The sequence below is a fragment of the Mustela nivalis genome (genome assembly GCF_964662115.1).
Source record: "Mustela nivalis genome assembly, chromosome: 15".
Taxonomy (NCBI): Eukaryota; Metazoa; Chordata; class Mammalia; order Carnivora; family Mustelidae; genus Mustela; species Mustela nivalis.
In genome coordinates, this window is record NC_139034.1 from 76,759,980 (window position 1) to 76,782,183 (window position 22,204).

General features: G+C 38.0%; 1 protein-coding gene and 1 long non-coding RNA gene across 2 annotated transcripts in view; one reads left to right on the plus strand and one right to left on the minus strand.

Moving 5' to 3' along the window:
* The window catches only part of LOC309848803, a 492,271-nt gene that overhangs the window by 443,160 nt on the left and 26,907 nt on the right, over nucleotides 1-22,204 (minus strand). The window lies entirely within an intron of this gene.
* Nucleotides 1-22,204, plus strand: part of IPO5 (importin 5) — a 56,983-nt gene that overhangs the window by 20,280 nt on the left and 14,499 nt on the right. Inside the window, exons 5-17 of the mRNA XM_082700773.1 lie at nucleotides 212-292; nucleotides 2,902-3,094; nucleotides 5,743-5,845; nucleotides 6,955-7,051; nucleotides 7,272-7,376; nucleotides 9,675-9,797; nucleotides 9,888-10,008; nucleotides 11,770-11,857; nucleotides 14,234-14,340; nucleotides 17,949-18,073; nucleotides 18,160-18,249; nucleotides 18,368-18,541; nucleotides 21,075-21,293. Coding sequence (XP_082556899.1) covers nucleotides 212-292; nucleotides 2,902-3,094; nucleotides 5,743-5,845; nucleotides 6,955-7,051; nucleotides 7,272-7,376; nucleotides 9,675-9,797; nucleotides 9,888-10,008; nucleotides 11,770-11,857; nucleotides 14,234-14,340; nucleotides 17,949-18,073; nucleotides 18,160-18,249; nucleotides 18,368-18,541; nucleotides 21,075-21,293 — 1,626 coding nt within the window. The remainder of the gene's footprint in view (nucleotides 1-211; nucleotides 293-2,901; nucleotides 3,095-5,742; nucleotides 5,846-6,954; nucleotides 7,052-7,271; nucleotides 7,377-9,674; nucleotides 9,798-9,887; nucleotides 10,009-11,769; nucleotides 11,858-14,233; nucleotides 14,341-17,948; nucleotides 18,074-18,159; nucleotides 18,250-18,367; nucleotides 18,542-21,074; nucleotides 21,294-22,204) is intronic.

Consider the following 22,204-nt stretch of genomic DNA (forward strand, 5'->3'; position numbering starts at 1 on the left):
AGGTGGAAGGGAGCTTGAAAGTCACTCTCTAGACATTCTTTTTTTCCGCTGAATTGTATGTTGTGTCTCACGGGGGAGTTTTACCACCAGACCTAGATGACATGGTTTCTTGTACATGGACCTTGCCCATTCTTCACTGCACTTCTTTTCACTCATGTGCTTATGACATTTTTTAACATATTCTAACCTTAAACTTTTTTTTTTCCTGTAGGAAACCTATGAGAATATCCCAGGCCAGTCAAAGATCACATTCCTCTTACAAGCCATCAGAAATACAACAGCTGCTGAGGAGGTATACTTGAGTATTTGAGAGTATGACATTCTAACAAAACTAGTTGGGTATTAGATGGTGGTCTGTGGGTAATGAGAACTGTTGTTGACTGCATAGATGTTACCAGAACATTGAACTTAGTATTTGCTAGAAGCTATTTTCCAGTTAGAGTTTTCTTTGAGTACCCTCTATTAAGAATGAAATTTCTTTGTTCTGTGGCAAATGATGTGTTCAGGACACTTTAAGTTAATGGTTTTCAAATAATTACATAAAAATATATTAAATTTAAGTGATATCTGTAGCTGTAGAAAAAAAATTTTCTTCCATGAAATAATTCATTCTAAAGGAGGAAATTAATTCATTTGGTGTTTTAATGTGTTGCCAGATGTTTCTAAGAAAATATGTATTATCTGTCTTAAAAATTTTTATGCTTATAGTCATCTCTAGGTAGTAAAGAGTATGTGCTAAAGATGTTTAGGAACAGAGACACTTTGTTGAATCCTTTTTAAATCACGGTTTTTAGCAGATGACCTTGTTACTCTACCAAATTCAGATTTACTGTTTCTTACTGCTTTCCTATGTTTAGCAGCGGATTTTTTTTTTTCCTTTCCAGAAGTAATACTCTTATATATATTAAATGTTAAATGAATATTTTCTTTATTTTGGAAAAGGTATCAAAATACCCCAAGTCTAGAAAACCAATCCCACCTATGAAACATGGGATTGAGAATTTGTAAAGTGAGGAAAGCCCGGCCGGCTCAGTTCATGGAGCATACAACTCTGGATCTTAGGGATCATGAGTTAGAGCCCCACACGGGGCACAGAGATGATTTTTTTTTTTTTTTTAAGTTAATTTGTATAGTGAAGCTTATTTACTAATATTAAAGCATGAGGGAAATGGAAGTCATACTAAACTTCCACATAGTATTACACCTGACTTCTTATGGTACTTAGTTTAAATTGGCAGTTTGATGTTCTTTGGTGATGCTTAGAAAACAGTATAAAGTGCTCTAGTCTCTAAAAATAGCTGACAGAAGGCACTTCTTCATTTTTATAATAGATTCTTTAATTTAAATATGAAGAACAAATGTAAAGTAACATCTTTAAAAACAGTTGGCTATTTTAATTGTTAAAGATTGAATCGAGTTGGTTGTGAAACTTTTTTTTTTTTAGGATTTTATTTGAGAGAGAGCGCGCTCAGAGAGAGGGCGTGGATAGGGAAGAGGGGGAAGGGGAGAGGGTGAAGCAGACTCCCCACTGAGCCCAATGTGGGGCTGGGTCCCAGGACCTGAGATCTGATGTCAGCTGAAGGCAGACACGTAACCAACTGAGCCACCCAGGCACCCGCTATGAAACAAATTTTAAAGCCAAGAATAAATACTACTAAAAACTATCGAATTTTATTTTAAAAAACATATATTGAACCCTTTTTAAATCTTGATTTGATTTAGGAATTAGATGATTGTGAACTAGCCTCAGGATCTTGATTGTGGCTTCATAGTTGTCAATGTAAGTGTGAGAACTGCATAAACTTGAACTACTTTTACAAGGATTTTAACCACTTTGAATCCTTTCTAGAGCATTAAAGATTTCTTTAAAAGTTTGCTCTTTGCCAAAAGTCATAAGGTAAAAAGATTCAGTGAAAAATGACTTGAGAAAAAAATTGGCACATTTTATTTGTGTAGCTTAACTCCTTTTTGTTGGTCACCGTCCCAAACTGATTATAGTGATAATGAGTAGTTGCCATCCAGAAATGAAACAAAAGATGAAAAATTGTGTTTTATAGTTTCAATTTTATGATAAAATTTTAAAACGGTATTTATCTTCAAATAATGTAAAGGAATATTATACAGAAAATGCCAAACTTAAATATATTTTACAAATTTTTTTTTTAAAGATTTATTTATTTATTTGAACAGACAGAGATTATAAGTAGAGAGGCAGGCAGAGAGACGAAGGGAAGCAGGCTTCCTGCCGAGCAGGGAGCCCGATGCAGGGCTCTATCCCTGACCCTGGGATCATGACCTGAGCTGAGGCTTTAACCCACTGAGCCACCCAGGTGCCCCAATTTTACAGATTTTTAAATGGCATAAGAATATACACATTGAGATTGATTAGTGCTTTTAGGCACTAGAAACTTGCAATGTTTGTTTGCTCGAATGAAGCATAAAGATAAGTGGGTTTGATAGCATGATATCTAAGAGGCTAATGAAAGGGCTGTGATACAGCGAGATAGGCCAGGCTAGGAGTCAGATTAGGTAAACTAGAATGACAGCCAGATGGAGAAGTAGGTAAGGAGCATCCTAAGGGTATATTAATTTCTTTTTCTTAAAAGAATGTATTAAAAGTAGAAATTAAAGACAGGTTTATCATGGCTAAGAATTTTCCTATTTATAATCTGTGTTGAGGGATTTTTCCTTAGCTTTGAACAAAAAACAGATTGTGGGTAGCATTTTCTATACAGTAGGCTAATGTGACAAGAGTTTGTGTATTTTACCTAGTTTTTGCTTTTGAAATGAATTGTAAAAATAGAATAGTAAAATACATCAATGGTGGAGTGAATGTAGTTTGTTGGAAATTTTTCTCTCTCCCAAGACACCCAAGTTACTAACCACATGATCCATTTATAGGCTAGACAAATGGCTGCTGTTCTCCTAAGACGTCTTTTGTCCTCTGCATTTGATGAAGTCTATCCAACTCTTCCTTCTGATGTTCAGACTGCCATCAAGAGTGAACTACTGATGATTATTCAAATGGAAACCCAGTCCAGCATGAGGAAAAAAATTTGTGATATTGCTGCAGAGCTGGCCAGGAATTTAATAGGTGTGTATGTAGATACATTCATTCTTGTGTTCTAGATGAAAATGAGTATAGCCTTCTTTTTTTTCTTTTTCTTTTTTTTTTTTTTTCAGTTGAATCTTAAAGGAAGATTCTTAAGTACCTGAGTACGATTTACTCTCTTCGAAATGAGAATGATTATGGATTCTGCATTTAAAGCCAAAAATTACAGATGTTTGTGAAGTACTTGTCTGTTGATCTTCAGAACATCTGTGTGGAGAAATAATTTTGCAGTTTGCTTAAAAATTGTCAGTTTTATTTCCTCCTTGATCTGTAAAGTTTTGAAAGCACAGTGTAACTTAAAGCCTACTTTGTAGATTAAACTTGCCAACAGAAGCAAAAATGTGTTGACTCTGGGAGTTTTTGCTATTATATTTGTATATTAATAAATTATGCACATAGGCTATTATACCACTATACTGTGTACTTTATGAAATACTCCCAAAATGTATTTAAACAGTGAAATAAAAGGAAAATCTCTAAAAATGCATTTTACCAGTAATCAAAACCCTTTTGGGTCACACTAAAAATAATAATGTAATTGAATATGCTTTTTTTTTTTCTGACCGATTCAGAGATAGGATTTTTTTTTTTTTTAACTTTTCATTCATTTTAGAGACACAGAGTGGGGAGAGGGGAGAGAGAATCTTAAGCAGACTCTGCGCTGAGCACAGAGCCCAAAACAGGGCTTGATTTCATGACCTTGAGATCATGACCTGAGCTGAAACCAAGAGATGCTTAACCAACTGCACCAGCCAGGCACCCCATTCATAGATATGATGTTAAACTCAATTCATTTAGGCAGTCTTTTTAAAGGTTGAAAAGGATACCTCATGAGGATAAGGGCTAAATGGGAGAATATTGTTGGTTGTGCTTATTAGTAAATCATGACTAATATTTTTTTAATTTAATACTTAACTAACATACAGTGTAGTATTGATTCAGGAGTAGAACTGAGTGATTCATCACTTAAATACAACACCCAGTGCTCATCACAACACGTGCCCTCCTTAATACCCATCACCCATCTAGCCTATACCCAGCCCACCTCCCCTCCAGCAACCCTTGGTTTATTGTCTATGGTTAAGAGTCTCTGTGATTTGCCTCCTTTTATGATTTTATTTTTCTTTTCTTTCTTCTGTGTTCGTCTGTTTTGTTTCTTAACTTCGATGACATTTGGGCTCTTCCCATAATTTGGTGATTGTTGATAGTGCTGTTAGAAACATTGAGGTGCACGTGCCCACTTTGAATCCACTTTTTTTTGTATCCTTTGATAAATACCTAGTAGTGCATTTGCTGGGTATTAGGGTATGATACTAATTTCTTAATCTCCACTACCAATAATGCCAAGTCAGTTGTTCGAGTCAGCTGACTGATATCAGCCAATTCTTAAAAATAGGAAATGTGTTAAATTATTTTAAATAAGTTCAAAACCCCCTGAAACCTTTAAATTTGAATTTTTAAAGTAGCCTGGAAAATCTGTTTTCAAGTTTAAGTGTGCAGATAAGAATTGTGTTAGGTGCACATACCATTTCTAATTCAAAATCACTTAATAATGGAAAGGTTTCCACAATGTTTAAAAGTATGCTCTCCATAGATTTTTTTTTTTTAAATAGCAATTTCATTCTCCCAGCTCCCAAGCATGATCTTTATGTTAAAGGGACTGATTAAGGTTTTTTGTTTTTTTTTTTTTATGTCAGCTGAGTAGCACTTTGCCATTTCAAAAAAATTCAGAAAATATGGAAGGGAAATTTTTTAAAAAGGAAAAGTGCATACATAAGTCATCTGTAATTTCTACAACTTTTAAAATTCTTTGTGACAGTATAATTTGTGAGTCTTTTAACTAGTACAGATTTTTGTGGTCACTCATTTTTACTACAAATTGCCACAAAAATTCTTTATTTTAAAATCTGGTTTAAAAATAAGCACCTTTTTAGCATGAGTACTGCTCTGGGTCCTGGGATTTCCATTCTTGGATCTTCTCCAGTTTGAAGGTAATATTTAGGGTATGATACTTTTTGCTTCAAGATCTTGATACCAAATACTAACTTTGCCCTTTTTTTAAACTCTTTAATAGCAATAGTATGTATAAATAAATAAAAACTTTAAAAAACCCCACAAAGGCACCTGGATGACTTAGTTGGTTAAGTATCTTCCTTTGGTTCAGATCATGATCCCAGGGTTCTGGGATGGAGTCCACATCGGGCTCCCTGCTGAGGGTATCTGCTTCTCCCTTCTACCTCCCCCAACCCCAACCCCCTCTCACACACTCACCCTATCGCTCTCTCTTGTAAAAATAAATTCTTTTTAAAAATAAACTCTTTAATAGCTATAGTGTAAATAAGAGTTAACCAATCAAATAGTGCTGCCTTTTCTTCAAATGCTACTCCTTGGAAATAACCACTGTTGATATCTCTTATGTAACCCAAAAACACAGTTGCTTTTTTTATAAGATTAGAATGCCATGTTTATGGTTAAAGAACCTAATTGTAATAGGATTTTTTTTTTTTAATGTAGAGCATGTGACATTTTCTACTGCTACATACTTTGAGGCTTATAAAATGAAAAGAATAACCCTTCATTTTTTGAAGCTTTGACTTCTACACTTCGTGCCTTGATTTCTTTACTTTTAGATGAGGATGGCAACAATCAGTGGCCTGAAGGTTTGAAGTTCCTTTTTGATTCAGTGAGCTCTCAAAATATGGGACTGCGGGAAGCTGCCCTTCACATTTTCTGGTACATACATTTATCTTAATGTCCTGAAAAATTGAATGTCATGAATGTGCAAAACACATTTTAATGGATTGTTCTAGTCTGACTTTTTAGACTTAAATAATGCCTTTAGGTGAACTTGGTATTTGTGTTGGAAGTAAAATTGATTTTAAAAAAAAAGCTTTTAATTTCATTTTATAATCCTTTTTTGTACACAAGGGTTCTCTGCAGTTTTTAAAAAAATCCTTTGCTTTTATGATTCCATGAAAGATATTTTCTTCTTTATTTGGAGGTTGACACAGTTTACTAGGATAAATATATCTTTTAAAAAGCCATTTGAATGATGAAATCTTGAAGAAAAAAAGAAAAGACTGGTGAATCCCCATTGTTTTCTGGATCTTCTATAGCCAAACTTTGCACAGTGTTTTAATAAACTTCTGTATACTTATAAGCAAATGGTCAAAGTTGAGAATTATGATTATCTGCACTAAGAAAAAATATGTCCATGTTATATAGTTCTGTGGTAAAAATTAATTGGATTTATAACTTTCCAAGATATGTACATTTTTAAAAATGAGATCTGTCTTGAACATCAGAAAAGGATAAGGGTAGATACTCCACCATTTTCTACCTCAGTTTTCAGATGTATCTCACCTGTATTGGTAATCTAGGGTACAGAATTAATTGAAAGTATTCATTGTAATTGCTAACCACAGTTGTAGTAGAACAGAACTTGGACTACCTGGATTACCGACCGAGTCTAGGAGCAGATTGTCAGGCAGCACGGTTACTGCAGCTACCATCTGAAACCTTGTACTTGCTTTTGTCCCATCCTGTACTCCAGGTCACCTTCCTACGGAAGCAGAGTGATAAGGATAAAGCATGGGGCTGGGATTGGCTCCTGATAGCATGTGAGCTCCCGGCTTGCCCCTGCTGTCAGTCTAATCCTCTCCACTCTGTTTGTTGCCTTTCGCCCAACCCCAAAAGAGGATTGCTTGGAGGATGGGCAGATGATGTTCAGCCTTGTAGGTTAATGCACCCTTGGGTCAGGCTGTTGTTTAAGGTTAGATTAGAGCATTAGATGCTCTAGCTGATGCTTCACTAAAATATAATGTCATTTGGATCTTTTTTAGGAATTTTCCTGGAATTTTTGGGAACCAACAGCAGCACTATTTAGATGTTATCAAACGGATGTTAGTTCAGTGTATGCAAGATCAGGAACATCCATCGGTAAAGAATTTCAATTCCATTAATACTAACACCAAATTTAATAGAACATTTAACTTGGGGAGGAAATGTATATATTTGGTGATTATCTTTAGTTTTAATACTTCAAAATATAAATACTAGTTTTACTGATAAAGAAAAATTTCATCTTGAGTAAGAAATCTTGAACTTGCATCCATCAAAAATTTCGCACGTTTGACCTGTTTTACTGTCTTCATTTTAGATCAGGACATTATCTGCGAGAGCGACAGCTGCGTTTATCCTCGCAAATGAGCATAACGTTGCCCTGTTCAAACATTTTGCAGACTTGTTACCTGGATTCCTACAGGTAGGAAAACAGTACAAACGAGTGATAGTTGTATCCTACTGGTTTTCTGTAGTTGAAGGTCCCATCAGAGTTCTCTGTTGTATTCATTTATTCAGTATGTTGGTTGCCTACTGTGTGCTGGCACTGGACGCTAGGGATTCAGCAGTGAACAATCTGTCCCCACTGAACTCTGATCTCCTGCCTTTCATAGACTCTTGGTCTTTTAAAATATTTAGGATTTCAAATTTTTCCAGAACGTAAATGATAAAAGCAATTTATGGCTATTGAATATATAACCACATAAGTTATTACCATAGGATCAGCCAAATAACCCATGAAACTTAATGCCCATTTGACAGAAGGAGAAGCTAAAGAGGAGAGGGTAAGAAACTCGCCCAAAATCACAGTGTTAGTAAGTGACGGAAACGTGACCTAAACCCTAACTGGACAATAGTCCTTACTCGTAAGCCCAGGACTTGAGATGGTTTGTACTGTAAAGTGAACAGATTATGGTTAATTGTCAGTATTGGATCCCAAAGGTGTTAACTAATTTAGGGATACTTTTCTGCCTTAATCAGAAAGTAAAAGAACACTGTATAAGTTAGAGCAACTTGTTAGACCCATATTTTGTAATAACTGCATCTTCGATTTTGAAATGCATAGGTGACATGCTTATGTACACATAGTTTTAAAAATACAAATATATTGCCCTAAGTTAACACAAAGAAGAAATAAAAAGAAAAGAATAAACTGAAATGGCATGCTTTTCAATCTATAAATGGTAGGGCATGGCTACAACAAAAGACATAGACTCGGTGATTTTTAATTGACATATACAAACATGGTGGCTAAACATGTGGACTGACAGATACAATTGACAAGGCAAACACTGTGAATGCAGTTAGTATTGATGATTTGATTTCCAGAAATGGTAAAAATCTGGACAAAACAAAATATGTATCCATTCTTAATTTATATAGAATTTGCACTTCCAGGTGGGGGAAATCATGGTACATTAAAAGCAGACAAAAAATAATTTGTGAGTTAGGTTTCAGGTTCAGATCATTATAAATGAGTTTTTCATTTTTAGAAGTATCTGACTTTTATTGTCTTGTGAGTTCCTCGGGAGCATTTGTGTCACAGATGTGGGCTGTCTAGAAACCCGGACTTTGCCCTTCCTCAGTCGTGACAACCAAGATAAGTGGGAGAAATAGTGTCCCCCTTGAGGACACTGGGTTAGAGAGGATTTGGAGGAGTTAAAACTGAAAAGACCTGTATGTATTCTGCGTATTCCAGAGTAATTTTGCTGGGTCAGGTAGAAACTTCTCCCTGTGCTGTCAAACTGAAGATAGTTTGGGTCAATGACAAACATGAACTTTTCCATTCTGTCGTTTTAGTGGTTTACTACCTAAAAAATTTGGGAGTTACTCACTGCTTAAGTCTAATCTCATATTTTTCTTCTCCTGAATTTAGAGTAAGTTAAAATGTTAGCCAAAACTTCTAGGAGTTGTCACTCTGAAATAGGCAATGGTACATACAAATGTACTCTTTTTTTTTTTTTTTTTTTTTTTAAGAGCCTGATGCGGGGCTCAATCCCAGGACCCTGGGATCATGACCTGGGCCAAAAGCAGAGGCTTTAACCCGCTGAGTCACTCAGGCACCCCCATACAAATGTACTCTTAAATACCACAGTGAGCTAACTTGATGTCAAAGAGAAATAAACTGAGTAATATTGGACACTTTTTTTTTTTTTTTCAATTTTATTAAGTTGTCAGAGATAGAGCACAGGCAGGGGGAACAGCAGGCAGAGGGAGAGGGACAAGCAAGCTCCCTGCTGAGGAAGGACCGGGATGTGGGACTCGATTCCAGGACTCTGGAATCATGACCTGAACTGAAGGGAGACGCTTAACCAACTGAGCCACTCAGGTGTCCCTGGACACTTTAAATGTACCATACATAAGGTCTAGTATTTACTGCATGTCTGAAAAAGACAAGGATTTGGATATTGGAGGGACAGAGGAAAGGGATTCTTTATGGTCATGAAAAGAATTCCTTGACAGCCTTAAGCTTATTGTGCTAGTTACTATAATTCTGACTTGGATTTAAATATTTGTATGTTTCTAGTTAATTTTAGTCAAAAGGAAGGTATACATGTGGCTGTGAATTTGCTTCTATAGATTCCTAAGTTGTTATTTAGTGAAAATGCTCTTCAGTAATATTATTCTGTTGTCTGCATCTTAACCAATGTTTTGACAGTGAGGCATCATATCTGTAAAGTGACTCTTGGACATAGACCTTTTTTCTTTTCATTTTTTCCAGGCGGTGAATGACTCGTGCTACCAGAATGACGATTCAGTCCTCAAATCTCTTGTTGAGATTGCAGATACCGTTCCAAAGTATTTGCGTCCTCATTTGGAAGCTACTTTACAGCTAAGTCTAAAGGTAAATTTGGTATTTTGGTAAATGATCTGTTTATTCTTCTTAGTGAGTAATCTAAACTATTAAACACATACAAATACATCTTCTCTGTAGTTGTGTGGAGACACCAGCCTCAATAATATGCAACGCCAGCTTGCCCTTGAGGTAATCGTGACCCTATCTGAGACTGCAGCTGCTATGTTAAGAAAACATACCAACATTGTTGCACAGACCAGTAAGTCAAAGGTCTTTAAATAATTTGTGTTAAAAGTAGAAAAATTGTTGGATGAACTTGCTGAGAGTTGTGTAAACTCACAGCTTTGCTGAGAATGTAATGAATGTTCTTTTACTATCAGATGAATGTGGAGAAATGTCTTTTTGTACGTATTTATGTGCATGGACCCAGCACGGTGGCTGTGCTGCAGATATTCTGAAATCCCAGTGTTGTAGGCATGACTTGTGATACCTGGAAATCAATCAGAAGATGTGGAAGACTTTTATGGGAGAAATTGGGTAACATGTTGAAAGACCGATAGGAGAACTAAATATCAGTTCTCCTCAAACTTATGTATAACCTGTTACAGTTTCAGTCAAAATCCAGTGAAGATGGTCATAAGGTTGATCCTGAAATTCATGTAAAATAGTATAGGTCCTGAAGTAGCCAAGACAATTTACAGGAGCAAAGTAGAGATCTAACCTTCTCACCTGTGACTATGTAGAAATTGTTGGTTATAAAGGGAGACAAATGGGTCGTAGGAAGCAGATGGATCTATGAGTGGATCCGTTCACCTGGAAATAGAGCGGACTCTCAAAGATAGACAGTTAACTAAAGGCCATTCTGTGGCAAAAATCTATCCCAACCTCAGATACCCTATAAAAACCAATTTGGGGTTGATTAAATATCTAAATGATAAATACTCTTTAAAAGTAAAGCTTGAGAGTAGAGAAAGTTGTTTTGTTTTTTAAGAGTGACTCACAAGCCATAGATGCAAACATTGCTAAATTTGTGAATACTAAAACAGTTTTTTGACCAAATATACCGTAAGTGAAAACAGGATAAGTTGCACAGACTTCAGCAAGTTCAGGTCTGTAGCAAACAGGCAACGCAGCAGGTAGGAACCAGAAATTCATAAGGAAGGAATTGGAACGAGCTAATGAGGGCTGCTCAGTGTCAGTAAACACCAGTGCAGTTGTGGTGTCCCAAGTTGCCACAAAGTTCAACAGTTACCAACTGTTGATGAAAGGTGTGGAGCAGATGACTCTTACAGCTCCAGAGCATCTCACACATGGTCATGAAATAAGACAGGTGTCTTTCAGACTTCTGGAGCAGTGCACGTTTATGCAACCACTATACTGAACAGTTAATCTTTCTTATTAATATTGAAGATACCTGTAACAATTTCATGCCCTGAAGTCAAACTTGTCAAGGATGTGTGAACAGTAATCTCATCAAAGCAAATTTTGTAATAGGGAGAAAATTAGAAACAACTAAAATACCGATTAGTAGAGTAGTGTGTTTATGTAATAGAACACTGTGAAGGAATGAAGTTGAAATCCATGTGTGTTGAGAAGAAAACAGATTGCCCAAGGTTACGTGTAATATGGTATTATTTATTGTGTAAAAATTAAAAGCTTGAGCTAGTCCTGTATTTTGTATACAGAGAAATCTGTAGTTTAAGTGTAAAAACACCTGGGAATGAGGCATAGATTTTAGGCAGTGCTACCCTCTGGTGATAAAGGAAAGAATATAATAGTATCTGGGAAGTTTGACTTTTATTTTTAATGTTACTTCTTAAGCAGAACAAGATCTAAAGCAAATGTGGCAAAAAGGTTAAAAATTAACAAACCAGATGTTGAGGGCATAGGCAAATAATTTTTCTGTCTTAGAGACAAAGTAAACCTTTTGGTTTTTATTTAAAATTCTTGTTCGTAAGCAGTGATACTAATAAAATAAAAAAGCCACAGTATTTGGGTATGAAATGATGATTTGCTTTAGTTCCTCAGATGTTAGCGATGATGGTTGACCTCGAAGAGGATGAGGATTGGGCAAATGCAGATGAGCTGGAAGATGATGACTTTGACAGGTAAATTGCGCGTGCCGGACGCTTTGTTGGAGGCACCCTTGGCGGAATGGAGTGAGTACAGCTTGCAGCAAGTTTGGGGTTCTAGGGCCCATCTCTTTCTGCTGCATTCTGTAATCTAAAGTTAAACTTAAGTTTGGAAACTGGGACATTTGGGTTTGTTTTTGTTTTTGTTTTTAATTGAAATTTTATTTGAGAGAAAGCATGAGATGGGGGAGGGTCAGAGGAAGAAGCAGACTCCCCACTGAACGGAGAGCCCAATGTAGGACTCTCTTCTGGGATTCCAGAGTTTCCACCTGAGCCGAAGGATCATGACGCTTAACCGATTGAGCCACGTGGGCACCTGACACTTCGGCTTTGTGTCAGATTCTGTAAATATTTTTAATAAAGTAGATAATCTTTTCCACCCCATCTTACTCTAAGTTTTCAATGTTTTTTTTTAGTGTAAGAGTATCTTAAAGTATGTGTAAAGAAGCTTTATTGTGAAAAATGCATTTATATGTGTAGACCTCACTTAAAATAGTTGTTTCCACACAGTTCCTGGCAAAATGCTCTGATTTCCCAATTTTGCACAAGTTAACCTTAGGCTAGAGAGGAGACAGTGGTGGCAAGATTTGTACTCCAAGGTACAGTGACACCGGAGCTACTTTTTAACTTACTCAGATTTAAGAGGCTGTCATGGATACAGATTCCTATGGCAGAGACCGCCAGAATCTAAGTCACTGCCCAGTGGTGTTGATGGTCTCCTCTTAAATGCGAATGCAGCATTACCTTCATGGATTCTTTCAGTGGCCCTAAAGGTCCATTCTCAGGTAGATTCGGAAATGGAGGGGCGAGGTTGAGTGATCTCTCCGGGTTTTGTTTAGCCAGTCTGTAGACTGGGGTTTCATACCATTTCTCTTACTCTTTCCAGTGCGTCATACTATCTCTCTCTTAAAGAGAACCGAGGGGCGCATGGGTGGCTCAGTGGGTTAAGCCTCTGCCTTTGGCTCAGGTCATGATCTCAGGGTCCTGGGATCTAGCCCCGCCATCGGGCTCTCTGCTCAGCCAGGAGCCTGCTTTCCCCTCTCACTCTGCCTGCCTCTCTGCCTACTTGTGATCTCTCTCTCTCAAATAAATAAATGAATAATCTTTAAAAAACAAAAACAAAAACAAAAAGGGCGCCTGGGTGGCTCAGTGGGTTAAGCCGCTGCCTTCGGCTCAGGTCATGATCTCAGGGTCCTGGGATCGAGTCCCGCATCAGGCTCTCTGCTCAGCAGGGAGCCTGCTTCCTCCTCTCTCTCTCTCTGCCTACTTGTGATCTCTCTCTGTCAAATAAATAAAATCTTTATTAAAAAAAAAAAAAAAGAATCGAAAGTATTCCCCTGAAAGGCTGGTAGTTGGTATAAGCTACTGTAACAGGTATTAGGTAAAATTAAAGACATTTGCCTTACAGAATATACAGTGTGTTTTGCGGCTAGTCCCATGATTAGAAGTGCCTACTCTGGTTTAAATGCCGTTTTGAAATATATGAAAGTAATCCTTCACTGGAAATTACTTCATGGGGCTGCAGGGAAGACCAGGCTCAGACTGGTCATACTGACAGTTTCTCTGGTTCAGTTACTGTAATGTGCTGCTCCCTGGCCTTTCAAAAGCAATTTTTTCTGGTCTAGATGAATAAGATTTTTTTATCTGTGAGTAAACAGGTCTTAAATATATTTCCAAGATGAATTTGAGTAATCCTCAAGATATTTACAGCTCCCTCTGTATTGTCTGCTCCTCCTGACCGTTTGCGATGATGGGCATGAGAGACTCACTCCCTCAGAACAGTGCAGAAAGCTCTGACGGCCAGGTTTCTTCGGTTTCTTCAGTCAGTGAAAACACTGGAATTGAGTTTCCCCTGTGCATAATTTGTGGCAGTGCAGTTTGCACCCCTTAGAAAGCAAATGAGCTCACAGCAAGGAAGACAGTCTCCAGAGTCTCAGCACAGCTTTCAGTTTCCCGCGTTCTGTCCGTTGAGGAGTTTGAAGGGCATGTGTCCAGGAGAGGAGATAGCAAGGCTCTTCTAAACACTCCGCTCATACCTCTGAGTGTCGAAAGCATCAAAGCTTTAGTGAGAGGTGTGTGCAGAAGAGGGAGAGAGAGAGCAGAGTCTTGAAAGTTAAGATTGAGACACAGGACTTGTTATGCTAGGGTGAAGAGTCAAGAAGATGTTATGTCCCCTCCCCCCTTCTTTAATTCTGGATTTTTAGCTCGCAACTTCATACATTTGGAAGACGGCTTGAGTTGGTCTTTCTCAGCCTTAGTTGAATGTGATCATGTGTTTAGATGTACGTGTATCCAGTGCACAGTTCTTGTGTCTGTTGAGCGAGGTCTATCCCTTCTCTGGTCTGTGTGCAGCAATGCAGTTGCTGGGGAAAGCGCCCTGGACCGAATGGCGTGTGGACTCGGTGGGAAGCTGGTGCTGCCAATGATCAAGGAACACATCATGCAGATGCTCCAGAATCGTAAGCCGGGTCTCCCTCAAATGCTCGAAGGGTGCAGTGTGGCTTTCTAAATCCTAAACTCAGACAAGCACTGAGACTTACTTTCTTTGCCTTTTTTATCCTGCGCTTAGCCCAACTTTTGTATGGTCCTGATAAAATCCTACTTCGTCCTCTTTAGAACCACTCAGTCTTATGTGGAAGAACGCTTTTTCTCACTACTGCAAATGTTCATTCAGTTCCCTCCCTAGAATTGGTTTCAGTGCATAGGAGGAAATTGTAAATCCAAGGAAAAACTATAGATTTCCTCCCTAGGCAGAAATAATCTAGGTTCTAACTTTTAAATAAGATACCATTATTTATTGTTTATGAAATATTAGCATATTTAATTCATATCATCTTCCCTTATCCACTCCCTTATGTTTTTAAAAACGTATAATTGGAAGTGAAGCCTCTTCTGTATTTCTGCTATTGTTTTCATAGCAAATATTTGGTCATTTGTCAGCCTCTGTACCTGTAATTTATAGCAGTATCAAAAATTGTTGTATAGGTGTTCTACTTTTGTCTTTTTTTTTTTTAAAGGTGTTATTTTTAGGTAATCTCTGCATCCAGTGTGCTCCACCAAGCCAGCCAGGTGCCCCCCCCCCTTTTTTTTGTCTTTAATTATGGAGTTAAGGTGCTTAACTTTTTTTAAAAAATTCAAATACAGAAATGTGGCTTAGATTTAGAGATGACCACTGTTAATTGGTCTCTGACACTTTGTCTGACCTCCTTTGTGCATACATGCAGTTTTTAAAAAGTTTGAACATACCTTATGGACACCATACTCAGTTTAAGCTTTTACCCCAGGGTATATTGTATCACCACATAAACAGCTCCCCCTCATTTTTTTAACAACCACATAGCCTTCTACAATACTCCACTAAATGTTAATAGTTTTTGTTGATTACAAATAATGCTAATGCATACACTCTTCTACAGAAATCCTGGCATACTTGTATGTGTATTTATATCTATAGGGCACATTACATACAAGATAAACACTTGAGGGTCCAACCATTGATTCAGCATCTTAAAGTAGTAAAACGGAGTTGTAACAAAAGACTACCTTCAAATCAAAGTGAATCATTGAGAACTGGAGGCTTTATGCAGTTTACCTAATTCTTTCTTATCCTATATAAGACTCTCTCCTGAAAAGGTATGGCCCAAAACCGGTATTCTTTTTTTAATGATGTGATTGTGTATCTGGGTCTTGGATAATTATCTTCCCCTTTTTTTCCCTCCTAAATTTATTGACAGTTTCTTTGTCCCTTCAGAGGGATGGAGACAGCATCAAAGATTGCTTAAGCTATAAGGGCTGTTAGGAAGTATCTAGCTTTTTCATTTTTAAAATGAAGAAAGTAGCCCAGATGCACAGGGTCACCCCAGCTGCCACTGTCCCACCGTTGGTTCACACTATTCTTCAAATCAATGTGGATGTGACTGTGACTTGTAGTTCAAGAATTTGGCTTTTAAATTTCTGCTACAGCTTACTAGCTGGATGCCAGAGGCTTTATATATATGGCAGTGAACTCTTAATAAGATTTGTTACTGTTAACTGTATGGCTTTAAACAAATCTTCTGCCCCTTAATTTCCTCATCTGTAAACGAGAAAAAATGATGCACAGATGTATTTCTTGTGTGCAAAGAGGGCTTCAGCAACAGCAAACAGTATGTATGTCCTATTAACTTCACATGAGCCTCATGTATTTTTAAAGATTGTTCTACTGGCTTTGCTTTAAATAATAAAAAGGAAAATTTAAAGGAGAAAATCCATTTCCAAATCCCTATACCATAGCATCACATTCTGCTGAACATACTTTCAGGGACTCTGCCTGTTGGAGATGTGTAGGCGTGTCTCTTCTCTGAACCAAATATGGATACCTTCAGTAATTATTGCCTCTCTTCTTTAAATTAGTAAATTCATTGTGCAAAGATTAGCATCTTTCCTAGGGTGATCACTCCTCAATTGAAAATTTTTGGCTTACTGATCTGTTGAGTAATTGAAACTCACTAAAAATAAATATTTAATAATGTTATAAATAATATGTTTTAATACATAACAGCAAAATTAAGAATTTCTCAGAAATTTTTTCTAGTAGAAAAGTTGACCAGCTTTTTCTTGACCAACTCAAGCCATCTTTCAAATGTATGAAGTTGTGAACTAAAAATCCAGAATAGGTACATAACAGAATCCAGAAAAGGTACATAACAGTCACAACAGAGTTCATCTTTATGTGAGTTTTGGGCTCCCCAAAGTGAACAGCTAAGTCTGATAAAATATCAGACTTTACTACAACTTTAGTTAACCCTTAAGCCAGCAGTTCTCAAACCTTCTGTCTTCAGGACCCCTTTACACTCTTAAAAATTACTGAAGATCCCAGAGTGCTTTTGTTTATGTGGTGTATCAATGTTTATATCATTAGAAATGAAAACAAACATTTAAAATGCGCACTTAAAGATAACGGTATTAAACCCATTGCACACTAACAAATATCATTTTTCATGAAGAATGACTCTTCCAAAACAAAAACATGTTAGTGAGAAGAATGTTTTATGCATTTTTGTAAATATTTTCTAAATATCTTAGGATATTTAGAAATAGTTCCTATTTCTGCTTCCTTCAGTCTCATGGGATCTTACATGTTTTATAATCCTTGGAGTACCCCCACTGGACCCTCAGGAGAGACAGTATTATCAGAATAGTTTTGATTCAGAGAATCCCAGGGTTCTTGGGCCCCACTTTGAAAACCATTGCTTTACAGAGACTAGCTTTCTGTGTTTATGTATCTCTTGCTTTTTGCCACAAGCTGTATGAAACACCTCAAAGGGAACAATAATACAAATACAAGTATTTAGAATTGAGAGTCAGGGAAATTATATATTACAATATAATAGGAAGGTTTAATTAAATATTGTCTAGCTAATTTCTATTAGTCTAAAATCACATAGCTATTAGCACTAGAATACAAATGAAGTTCATCTATGTTTATGTATCATATTGTTAAATAAACATTCTTTAAAAGCAGCATCTTTCCTCCATGGCTTTTTTTTCTTTTTAAAGAAATGTGACTGAGGCACCTGGCTCGCTCAGTTCAGTAGAGCAGGGGACTCTTGATCTTGGGGTCATAAGTTCAGGCCCCATGTTGGGTGTGGAGATTGCTTAAATAAATAAAATGATAAACTTTAAAGGGAAAAAAAAAAAGGGAAATGTGACCGGAGACAAAGATAAAGTGACTCTTTATTCAGTAAATAGCGTATGTGACACACAATCCAGGTACTTGTTGCTTACGGTACATCTTAGGGGTAAAGCCTCATTTTCGGCAGTTGCTGAAAATACTTAGAAGCTCTTTGCTTCCACGTTGCCTTTTAACTACTTCTGGAATATTAAGTGCTCGTGTGACGGAACTGTCACCCCCAGTGAAATAGTCCCAGTCAAGCACTTTTCTCTGTTCGTTTTTCTAATTAATGTATAAAAATATTTTGATAGTCTTTTCCAAATAAGGAGAACTTGGTGTTAGACTTCTGACTACCAGAGTGACATGTTTGTACTGGTTAATTGCTCTTCTTTCATGTGTGATTATTTTTTGTAGCTGACTGGAAATACCGGCATGCAGGATTAATGGCCTTGTCTGCCATTGGTGAAGGATGCCACCAGCAAATGGAAGGAATTTTAAACGAGATAGTAAATTTTGTTTTGCTTTTTCTCCAGGATCCTGTAAGTACCAGTAAATATCTGACGCATACTTATGACTGTAGTTTCTCATGGGAACCCATTTACTTACACAAAGTTACCCATTCCAGCATCCAAGAGTAAGGTATGCAGCCTGTAATGCTGTGGGACAGATGGCTACAGATTTTGCACCTGGTTTCCAGAAGAAGTTTCATGAGAAGGTAAGTGACAATGCCCCAAACACTCAAATCAAGACTTTAAGAAGAGGGTTGGCATTTTCTGTGTATGCTTCGAAATGTGGCATTTCAAAATGGGTGCTTACCTACTTGCATTTCACAGGTGATCGCAGCTCTGCTACAGACCATGGAAGACCAAGGCAACCAGCGAGTACAGGCCCACGCCGCTGCCGCACTTATTAACTTCACTGAGGACTGTCCCAAGTCACTACTTATCCCATATTTAGACAATCTAGTGAAACATCTGCATTCCATCATGGTACTTAAACTTCAAGAGGTAAGTTTCTAGGTCTTTCAGCTCCTTATCTAGAGATTAACATAGGTGAATTTGATGGGTAAGACCTGGAGAAAGAGAAACTTTTCAGCATGGCCATATAGAATAGAAAGCTAAGTTCAGCTATTTGAAGTAGGATAATTCAGTCTTGACAAGAGAATAGGCCGATATTGGAATTGGGGAAGAAGAGAGAGCCTAAAGGTTAGGTAAAATCAGTATTTGAATTGCCTTGGAAACAAGGCAGTTATTTTGAATTCTGATTTATGTAAATTTGGAAGAACCATTATTTTCTTAACTGCGGCAAGAAATCATGATAATGTGATTGTCTGAAATTAGCACAGTAGCATTGTGAGGCATAAACAAAAAGGGAGAAGATTTACCTCAAGACTGTCAGAAGATTATTGCTCAGAGAGCTCGGGAGGAAATTGGTGGAAGATGACTCTAAAAGGCATTTCTCAGGAAGCAGTAACAGTTTCTGCTGGTTTGAATTTAAAAAGATGAAGAAGTAGTGAAAAATGTTGACCATTCTTCTCACCTGGATGACAGAAGTAGAGAGATGAGAAAAAATTTCCTTTTTGCTTTAAATATGTTGGATTTCAAACAAGGCCCAGCTGTCCAAATAGAAGGTTTATAGTTACAGCTTAAATAAGCGGTGCAACCTAAAAACGATTGAACGATGTTTAATACAGCACTGTGTGAGAAAGAGGCTGCAGGAGAGAGGCAAAGATTTAGGCTCGGTTTGTTGTCAAATACCATGAAAATAAATTGCTATAAAACTGACAGGAATAAAAAGGACAAATAAAAGCCTTTTTTTAGGTATTACATTTAACAGTCATAAAGTTACTGTCAAGTTGCTGTAAAAGTAGCCTAACATTAGAAACTCAGTTCTTTGGGGTTTTTTGTTTGTTTGTTTGTTTGTTTTCATTTTTTGCTTTGTCTTTTTTTTTTTTTTTTTTTTAAGATTTTTATTTATTTGACAGACAGAGATCACAGGTAGACAGAGAGGCAGGCAAAGAGAGAGGAGGAAGCAGGCTCCTTGCTGAGCAGAGAGCCCGATGCGGGGCTCAATACCAGGACCCTGAGATCATGACCCAAGCTGAAGGCAGAGGCTTTAACCCACTGAGCCACTCAGGCGCCCCTCTTTTTGTTTTTTAAGATTTATTTATTTATTTGAGATTGGGGAGGGGCAGGAGAGAAAAATCTCAAGCAGACTCCCTGCTGAGCACAGAGCCCAACGCTGGGCTTGATCCCAGTACTCTGAGATCTCGATCTGAGCCGGAATCAGGAGTCAGTTGCTCAATCAACTGAGCCATCCAGATGCCCCTGGAATCTTAATTCTTCTACATTAATTCATTGTGAACCAGTGACAGTTTGCCTAACCCTGTTCTCAACAGAACAAGGTGGAAGACAAAATTCAGTGTCTCAGAAGGCAAAGAAAAGGGGTTTGAGACAGGACGGGTATTCAGAGTCAGAGGACAACAGACTGAGAACATGGTAAAGGAACATGAGTTAATCTGAAGACAAAGAAGCAGACCCAAATTGAAAGCTCACGAGTTGGTTAGTCAGGCGTAGATGGACCAAACGTGACTTTACAGGTAGGTTTGGGTAGAGGGTTGAAGAGTAAAGAGAGTTTCTATTGCATCCCCTTACCCCAGATGGGCGACATGTCAGATTTTTAAAGGCTGAAAGAAGGAATTGCTAAAATGGGATGGGAAGAGGATAAGTTATGTGGGCAAAAGTTGTACAAGAGAGGGTAGCCAAGAAAGAACGGCCTTGATCTGAGATCAGAGGTAGGGTCGGGAACTGAAATGTGGAGCAGATGCAGAAGAAGGGGCAGTGGAAGTGGTACCCCGAGTTGAAGACCTCTGCGGAGAGTGGCTAAAGTTGCTAAGGGGAATGAAAAAATCTGGAGTACTCACTGGGTCAGGTATTCATAGGAATCCACAGGGATTATAAAATAGTATTACTGGTCACAGCATGAGCCCAGCTGCAAGTACCCACTGCTCGTCACCGGCCAGGTCAGAGAACACCGCAGGTCTGCATTGCAGAAGGAGGGCGTGCTCACCCGTCTCAGCAGACGGTAAAACTGTTCGTGAGGGAGCCCTGGCACCCGGGGTGCTGTTAAGGGGGACCTTCTAGGGACAGTCGGATTAGAAGAAAAAGGGAATTCTCTCCACAGCTGGTAGGACAGCACCAAGTACACAGTAAGTGGTGGGAGTAAATGAGGAAAAAGGACAGAGAAAGACTGGCATTAAGCTGGGGATGCAAAAATTGGAAGAGGAATTGGATTTGTGGTCGAGCATGAGCTGCTCTGAGATAAAGCAGACACGAGAAGCGAGCGCTTTGTTAAATGTTGCTAGCTGCCACTCTCAGTAGTTCCGTGGGGATCCTTCCATTTGCTCTGGAACCCACAGTCTTCACTCTGGCTGCTGGAGGGTGGTCTCAGCTTACTGGCAGAGAAGCGTTTGAGAGCTCGCAGCAGGTGTTTCCACCAGTTTCTCATTTCCATGACTTGTCTTTTGTGTTTTCCTTCTAGTTGATTCAGAAAGGCACCAAGTTAGTGTTGGAACAAGTTGTGACATCTATCGCATCAGTTGCAGATACCGCAGAGGAAAAATTTGTCCCCTACTATGATTTATTTATGCCATCACTAAAGCATATTGTCGAGAACGCAGTTCAGAAGGAACTCAGACTTCTCAGAGGAAAAACTATTGAGTGCATCAGCCTCATTGGTCTGGCTGTTGGGAAGGAAAAAGTAAGTGATTTTTCAAAGGTTGAATTTACTGTATGTAATTCAGCTGTGGAGGCATTGAGGGTTCTAGAGGGCTTTTCCTTCTGATAAACAGTTTTCTGATTGCTTGATTTTTTTTTTTCCCCATCCTCTTACTCTCCTATCACTGCTACTTTGTATATAAGTTCATTTTATCAGTGTTAATATTAAGGTTTAATCTTAATTCAGTTACGCTCTTGAAACCTACTCCTTTTCTTAGCCGGTGTACAGTCTGTCTTCTAGGAGGCATGTAGAGTTCAAGATCCATATGTGTAGTTTCACCAGTTTCAGCATGTACTTGGAAACATTCCACTTGCTTTCTTACTAATCCAAAAGCATCAGGTGTCCTAAGAGAGAAATCCTATATGCATATAGCTTTTCAGAAAATAATTGCCAAGGAACATGCCCCAGTGTATTCCACCCCCTCCCCTCCCCCGGTATCTCAGAGTTGTCAGAGCTGATCCAAAGGAAGTCTGACCCCTCAGGTTCCAATTCTCAGAACTATCAACATTCGAACCTCTCTGGTGGGTTTTCCAAAACCAGCATCAGCTTTAACTTACCTTATAAACTGTTTTCTGGGGGATACTGAGAACATAACCAACAATTTATGTTCCATACTCCGTCTGGTTTTCAAAACTGTCTTTGAAACACTGCCTGTTTACACAATGGAGATTGCCAGAACTACACAGAGTTAGATGAAAATCATATGGTTCTAGGGAGCAATCCAAAATTTTCTTTCTGGATTGGGATCTTTTTACTGCTGGAAATACATAAACTGTTGACCAAAACTTGATGTCATTGGAGATACCTCTGTACTGCAGTTCACACTGACCTTCCTGGAGAATACCTTATTCTAGAAAGAGCACTAAGTCTGCAGTATATAGATGAGAATTTTT